At 37.5% G+C, this 8,374-nt stretch overlaps 1 protein-coding gene across 4 annotated transcripts in view; it reads right to left on the bottom strand.

Annotated features, from left to right (window-relative positions):
• SEC63 (SEC63 homolog, protein translocation regulator) overlaps positions 1–8,374 on the bottom strand; it is a 42,059-nt gene that overhangs the window by 22,688 nt on the left and 10,997 nt on the right. For all 4 annotated transcript variants that reach the window (XM_035888779.1, XM_035888771.1, XM_035888768.1 and 1 more), the window contains 4 exons: positions 8,022–8,080; positions 7,163–7,213; positions 4,604–4,712; positions 1,866–1,960 (listed from right to left, as the gene is read on the bottom strand). In XM_035888779.1, coding sequence (XP_035744672.1) covers positions 1,866–1,960; positions 4,604–4,712; positions 7,163–7,213; positions 8,022–8,080 — 314 coding nt within the window. The remainder of the gene's footprint in view (positions 1–1,865; positions 1,961–4,603; positions 4,713–7,162; positions 7,214–8,021; positions 8,081–8,374) is intronic.

Here is an 8,374-nt window from a genome sequence, read left to right as displayed (position 1 = left end):
CTAACGAGAAGTTCCTTATAAGCACATCCTGGTATAACACCAGACCAAGACAACTAAAACTTCGATGAGAAAACTTTTTATAAAAGGTATCAATACTGGGTTTATGACAAAACAGTGAAATAAAAATGGGAACAACGATCATGGCCCAAAAAGCACGATACATGAACAAAAATTATTAGCAATGCCCTTCTGTATCGATGCTTTGGAGACTTGTACTGCTATACACTAAGGAAAAAAGAACACAGATGACACTGATGACTGCAGCTTTAGAAATGGAACAAAACCCAACAGTATAAAATGCAAGGTCATGCACTTGCATACTAACAAGAACTGCAGCTTGAACATGGGAGCTTGTTAGCTGGAAAACAGGCATATACAAGATGCGAGAAATCCGGAAAACAGCAATCCCACAATGGTTGTATTAAGCCACCCTATGAAACAGCTGTGGAAAACAGCATGCTGAAAGTTATTCCCTGCAGAAACACAGGGATAGCAGTGCTACCAACTAAGGAAATGCTAAGACTTAACATGGAATACTGTGGATAATTCTGCACAGACAAAATAATGTAAAATTCAAATACATCAACTGGGGACAGTACCCTATTCAGCATGTAGCAGGATAAGGGAAATGGAGAGCCTTTGGGGAAAGAGGGGATTAAAAGACAGCAGCTTTTCTAGTTTAGCAAAATGAAGACAAAGAGAGAACAAATGGGCTATCGCTTCTCTCTATAAATGCATTAAGGATATACACAACAAGAATCATTTAGACTCAAGAATAACGATGACAAAATCCATGGCTATAAATTGGTCACAAACAAGACTCCTAACCACTAGAACAGCAAGTTCTGGAACAGCTTCTCAGTAGGATATAGTTACAGGAGGCTTGACTGCCTTTTAAATAAAGGATGATTAAACATAAAGGGCTTGCGCAATGCCAATGCTTGCAACAGCACAGGAGGAGAACTGATGATCAAGGTGATCTTTTCCAGTCATGTGCTCCCACTGCTGAAAACCCTCACCTAACCACAATTCCAGCTCCTTCTCTTGAAGTCCACAAGATGATAAAGAATTTCTATGAGACAAAGACAATTAAGAGGTATCCCAGTCTTTCTTTCTTTATGTTTAGGACATGAAAGTACATTTACAACTCGAAAATTCAATTGTGTGCATGCAAAAGTTAAATCTGTGTGACTACCCCCCCTCATTTTGCAAATTTGAAACATTTTCGTTGGAGCATTTTGTATACTGTGCTTTAAACTTCTTAAAACCAAGGTGTTAGTTTCTGATAAATAAGACTTCCTAAAACTCTGTTAGCAACAATTATTTGCCACAGCATGCATTATGGCATCTCTGTTGGGAAGACTGAGTAGAAATGAAAATAAAAGGCAACCAGAGGGAAACAGACATTCATGGAGGAATCTTTATAATATTATAAAGACATTGTTAGTTCAGACATCAGATAATAATTTTATTTCAGCATTAAATCATTAACACAGATCTGGTTAAATATGTTAAAAGAACTTTATCAAATGGCGATCACCACCTTATATCAATACTCAAAATTTTTAAGGACTGACACTCGAATTCCCTATTTAGTTTACCCCTCCACAGAAACCAAACTCAGCAGTCTATATACTAAACTGACTCCATTTAAGCTAAGCATTATTACCAATTAATGTTACCTTTTCTTTTAAAATAATTAAATCAAGTCTAGTTTTAATTCCTATTTCTGAAGGGATACAGTTGCCTCTCAACAAAATTAATGCCTTCAGAACTTGTATTCTGTCAGCTGGTCACCTAGAAGCACCCTCTTCCCTTGAAGGGGTCACAGTTATTTACAAATAATATCTCTGGATACAACTAACCTGTGGTATCTGAATGTTGTCTGCTGGTCTGCTCATAGCATCTTTATTGTACTGAGGATCAAATTCGGATGCCCCTGCTAACACCATGATAAGCCCTGCAAAGATAATTGGAGGCAGACAGAGAAAAAGGTCAGCAATACTCTATGCCACTGAGAGATTTCTTAAGAACCCTCCGCCGTAAAACTTATTCCCACTCTTCCCCCAACCACCACAAATATCCATGTTCTCTATGTAGTGGATCAGCTACTACTGCCCCAGGGCAAAGGAGGCAAGAACCAATGCCTGGCACAAGACAAAAGACATCGCTCAAGGCTCCATTTTGCATGGCATCAAGTTCAGCAGTCGACTCTAAATGTCTTTACAAAAACATAGTTAGGCTTCTTTAGACTGGCAGATGTCACCGCACAGCAGTTTGGCAACTTCTGCAGGCTCACAGAACCACTCCTCTCAGCAATTCACGTGCCTGCGGCTGCACCACAACGTGTGTGCTGGAGAGGGAGGCAGGAAGGATAAAATTTCAACTCAGTTTTCTGTGCAGTCAGCACTGAAAATTCACAAAAAAATTTTAATTATTAGAAAAGCAGGTCAATAAATACCCCTTCAAACAAATCTCATGAAGATGATGGACTGCTCCTTTCCTAATGTGAATAGGAAAATCCATACTACCTCAAAACATTCTATTGTGTAATTAAGATGAAAGACCTACACAATAAGATATTTTAGCCCCATTATGAGCTTTCTGCTCATGAACATATCAGACCCCTCGGCCATAGACAATAAGAGGAAGCTCACTCATGACCTGCTCCAGTTAAAATAACTTTTTCTTAAGATCTGAGCTAGTTCTTTTCGGAGCAAGTCAGTTATTTTTGCCTACTTGCAGTGCTCATTGAATTCCACCTACTAACAACTAGTTCAAGTTCCCTAAGCATCAGTTTTCATTTCCGTTCTCAATTATCTATTTACTTCCTGAGGAGAGCCTATGAAAGTTTCAGACAACTATAAATAGTTTCTTATTATTTAAGATCAACAAGTGTGAATCTTCAGGAAAGGAAGTTTAAAAAACGCATTTGTCCCGAAGCCTGAAAAACAACAACAACAACAAAAAAATCTAACACAAGACAAGTCATGCAGATTTGTCTCACCATTTCCCTACCCCAGCTTGATTACATTTGCCCAGGCTTAAGCCTTGCATTTTGGCACTGGTACCTCACCACTGTGGAATGTGCAGCCAAGCAAAAGCCTTACCTGACCACTGTGTGGTTTGTCTAAGCCACCTCAGCTGCACATCATTTTTCATTCGATTGCACAACAGACCTCAGTGGAAAAAACTGACCTACCTCTGACCCCAAGGCTCCCTGAAAGTGTTAGGTCCTTAAATAAGGCCACTTAAGCTCAGGGTTAACTTTTTAACCAATCTGTAGGAGAGACAGGGCAAGCCTCAAAGCTATGGTTCTGAGCAAGGTTGAACATGAAATAATCTACTGTTGACAAGTTTGGAAAAAGAAGAAACCAGGTTTGCAGTGATTTCCTTAAACATTGACGACTCCACATTGGACACTTTCAAGACACAGCCGGACAGGGTGCTGGGCCATCTTGTCTAGACTGTGCTCTTACCTAGAAAGGCTGAACCAGATGATCCTTGAGGTCCCTTCCAACCTAGGATCCTATGATTCTAAAGAAGTCTCACCTACTCTCATTCCTCCTTTCTCACCTAGCTGTTTGGAGAGGGGGAAAAAGCGTATGACAAGGTGGAGAGCATAAACTGGTCTAAATTAATTCCACACACAAATATATGTGTGCTGTGACTAGAAAGCGAGCATATTTCTGTACTCTTATCTCCTACACCTCCTGGATTATCTGCAAAGCATTTCTGTTTGGTAGGAAAAGGATGTTTAAAGAGCAAATGAATCCACCAATCTTCCAGCAAATCTAAAGCTGAACAACAGTGCAATTTAAAGGAGTGAGAGAATATATTTATGAACCCTTTTTAGAGGGTTTGGGGGCTTTTTTTTTATTCTGTTTTTCAATTGCTTCGAGCATGCAATCTAGTAAATTCCAATCTAGAACTAATACCATGCTAATTTTTCAGGCCATGCCAGCCTCCAAACTGAGAGATCCAATTCTGCACCAAAATAATGCATCTACAGATTTACCCAGAAAAGAGGGTTTTTTATTTGTTTAGAAGTGAGCAGACAAGAAAAATTAGTATATCAAAAACTATTAATGAGTAACAAAGTAACATGAAATTGATAGGGAGCAAAATCTTTAAATGGAAATTTAGCTACAACATAACAAATAAGAATAGAGAACCAGAAATGCTATTTCATTCTTTGGTGATACAAAAATTTTATGACAGCCCCTAGAAAATTCCCGAAGCCTACTTTGTCACGCTAACAGAAAAAACCACACAGATAGAGGTTGTGCTCCTAGTGGCCACATAGTAAATCAGGACTACAGGCAGGTCAGCATGTTTTTCCCAACATACAGTATCTTTTTTCTTTCTTTTTTTTTTCCCCATGTATAGACAGACAGACATAAACATAGATCTATATAACTCCCTTTCCCAAATACTTCATTTTGTAATACTCTGTAAGAAAACTTAAGTTTTTAAAAACACTCTAGCAGAACCAAAAATGTTATTTTAACCTAACACAGGCTTATAAAGCAGCAGCTTTTTAACATGAGCAGAGTGACATTTCCAGATGAACACATCAGCATTTCCCAATGCCTTTACTTACGTTTCATGTCCATGTTCCGTGTTTTATAGACAAAATAGGTATATATTTGAGTTGTCCGGATGAGAATCTGATCTCCGCTGTATCGTATTGATCGGTACCACCAGGAACCCTGAGACATTTAATAACAAACTGACATCAGCTATGATGAAGCTTTGAAACAGCTATGCTGGATCACTTCATATCTGTTCATAACCAGATGACTCAGCCCAACTGATTTTACCTACGTTAAGGTCAACCAAATTTCAGAACGGAGAGGGAAACAAAAAATATTTGCTGACATAAATTTTAAAAGGATACCAATATATTCATCCAAAAGAATCTGTTGCTAAAGTTTTTAGATGATCTCTAGCCTAGAGAACTTCCCCCAACACACTGCACACACACATATACACTGCTTGCTTTATTTGTGGTGGTGTTTTAGTGAATCCACCAAACAGTAAACGCACTGGATTTACCACTTTCTATATACAGGATAATTCCTTACTGTGCAACACAGCATTCAAATCAAATTCAGCTTAGGCAGACCAAGGCCAAACTAAGAACAGAAAATGCTTTTCAGAAGGGGAATCTGGAGGTGGCCCGGTGCCCTTACTGCAAGTTTTCAGAATTAAGCCATCAGGTTGACAGAAAAAGTTTTCCAAACCTTCAGAAACATTCCAATAATTCCCTCATTAGCATTACACCAGTGACTTCAACTTATGGAATTCACTGTACAGTTATTGTACTCCAGAATATATTCTAAGAAAGATGGTGTGCTAGGTCTGTTCATTAATCTCCTCCCTTTAAGCTTTACAGTAGACTGAGATGTATCACAAGTGAAAAGTAACAAGAAGTAGTTAAGTGACACTTACTACAATTAAGTTAATAGGCAATAGTGTAAATTCCCCTATTACAGCAAGAACTCAGCATTTTACTTAATTATTTGGGACGTGCTCTAAGACTGGCTCCCCATAAACTTTTTTTTTTTTTTAATAATTTATGTTTGATTCTTCCATGAATAGATGAACCCTGACACAAAATAGTACACAACTTTTTTTAAAGTTTTTCTGCAGAAAAATTTAGATTATAACCCCATATCTTTCAAATATCAGAAAGTATAGGTACTGGAAGAAAAATGTAACTATAGCTAGCCCAAATCTACACAAAAGAGGCTGCCGTAACTGCTTTTGCAGATACAGCTTGCCTCTCTCACCTCATGTACAGAACGTTATTTAGGTCAGTGGAGGTCTAGGAAGAGCTACATATCAGTATTTTCCTTTTTTGTTGATCTGGATTCAAAGGGTGGAACTAGCTTTACTTTATTTTAGATGCCTATCTCAGATATAGGATGGCTACACAGTAGTTAATTTTGTCTCCTTTCTCTTTTATGAATCAATAAACAGGCCTATTAAAGGCATGAATCATCTTGTGTGTCTACTTTAGAATGAAATGATAAAATAACTTGCTCCATAAAAATGACTATTCCTCTTCACTGACTATAAAAGAAATCTACAGTGACAAGTCTGAATGCAGAAGTCTACATCTGATATACAGGCAAGCAGAGGCAGCTTATTTTTTCTCTCTGCTCAGGACACTTGTTCATAACAACAAAAAGGATGTTTACTTTCACTTGAGCTATGATAAACATTGTATAAATCACTAAAAGTACATGTATACAAAAAAGCACCAACAGATACCAACTGAAACCTAAAAGCAAAGATGGGAAAAATACGTAAACATTGTACCCTGGATTTTAGACTCCTTATTCATGTTGAAATCGCATCTAATTTTCTCCACGAAATCTTCAATTATACAGAAAGAGTCTCAAAAGAAGGGATAATGCCTGGCTGAGCCTCCACACACAGCAATGCAAGCAGTTGCCAAGACCCCAGGACACCTCAGATGAAAATCTTCTTCCCAAGAGCATGAAGGTTTCCAGGTGTCAATTTTCTGAACCTGTCTTCATGCCATACCCCAAACGCACAATCACTGGATAAGGGACATTGTTCAAAAGCAGTATCGTAGGGCAAACCCAAGCCCTGAAATACCATTCACCTAGCAATTGACTCCTCACACACAGAAATCTCAAGGACAGACATCTCACAATATACAGAAGATCAATAAAAACTGAAGTTACGAAAACTAAGGCAGCCAGGAGAAACCAAATCAACAACCTGTTCCACACTCAGTAATCACTCTAGTACCACCAGCTACACACATCTCAGTCTTAGCTCTACAGTAACACCATGGAATGTACTCTCGAGCTCATCGCATCATATTAATTTTTCATGTGATGAATGACAGAAGGCACGAGACAAATTACATAACTCTTGTGATATCTAATATTTTCCCTATTATGGCACTGCATTTTTTTTTTTAAATTCTGCAGCAGCTACACTTTTTCCATAAATAAATATTTCAAAGAAATGTTTCAGAGAAAACAACCACATTAAAAAAAAAAAAGCTCACTTGCTTGCTCTCTCCATGAAAGGCAAGAATGAGCAACTCTACTTATGTCTAAGAGAGCTTTTGTTTACAGCTTGGTTACAGAGGGTAGAATATTAATTAGATAATACTTACCACAACAACTGGAAGAATAACCATAAATGCTAATCCATATACAAGCAAAACCTAGAGGAAAATTATGAAACATACTGCATGAGATAGTTCAGTCACTTAATACCACTCTTGTTTAACCTTTATTCTAAAATACAGTCAAGTAGTCTTACCACAAGCCTACTACAAATTAATGTAAGCTTATTGCATTAATACTTGTCATTATTTCTGAAGAACAACTTACAAGTAATATAATCAGTTGGGCAGGGTTTAAATAAGGAGTATCAGTTTAGTGTAAGTAATCTTTTAAATCATCCACACATTGTCTCAGGTGGGTTTCTTTAATAATTAAAGAGTTGGCAGCCAAACTATGATGCAGTGGACAGAGATGATTACAGCATTAAAAGAAATCAAGCGGGTGAGCCAAATACTTTGCAGCAACAAATGCAACACAAAGAACATTTGGACACTGTATGATTACAGCATCACTAGCAAACCAAATGGAACCGTTGTCCAAAAAGCAGATTTGTGGCCCGATGTGCAATAAGTCCACTGTCACACAGAACTACAGAAATCCAGTGAACAGTTCCATATATGCTTCCTTGCAACAGCAAACACACACTTTGGAGCAGGGGTGACCACAGCACCACCTCATTACCATTGCAATGAGATCCTTCCAAGCATATTAATACTTCACTGTCAAAGGTTAGATTTAAGCTACTCCACCACTCGTGACTCCTGAAATTTGCTTCAAAGATGTGCGTTTGGACCAAAGTGTTATTAACTACGTTTTTGACTAAAATGCACAGTATTAAGCATGAACATTTTAAGGTGAACAGTTGAAAGTTAACCTTAAAATCTTGAGCTAAGTAAGCTGACTCACCAAAATTGAATTTTTCTGATCCACAATCCAAGCTGGCAAAGCTATACCGAAGCTTGTAGCTGTAGGATGAAAAAAAAGGAAATTTACTATAAAATACTAAGGAATTGTTTTAAAGTCACATTAAGTCTAACGAACAAACAACAAAGCCCAACAAAACCACCAACCCACAAAAAAATCCTCACGTTTATCACTTCAATAAGTAAAATTCTAACAAATTTAGCAAAATCAAAAAACAAATTAGAAATACACTCAAGTATATAATAAAATAACAAGATTTAAATGCAACATCTGAAATACCAAAGATTTTAGCTTAACATATTGCAGCAAAATAGATATGCAAGATTTATTAATAT

This window comes from Egretta garzetta, unplaced genomic scaffold (genome assembly GCF_000687185.1).
Source record: "Egretta garzetta isolate BGI_Z169 unplaced genomic scaffold, ASM68718v1 scaffold10, whole genome shotgun sequence".
Classification (NCBI taxonomy): domain Eukaryota; kingdom Metazoa; phylum Chordata; class Aves; order Pelecaniformes; family Ardeidae; genus Egretta; species Egretta garzetta.
The sequence above is the reverse complement of the archived record's forward strand: the minus strand, read 5'-3'. Positions and strand labels throughout refer to the sequence as shown.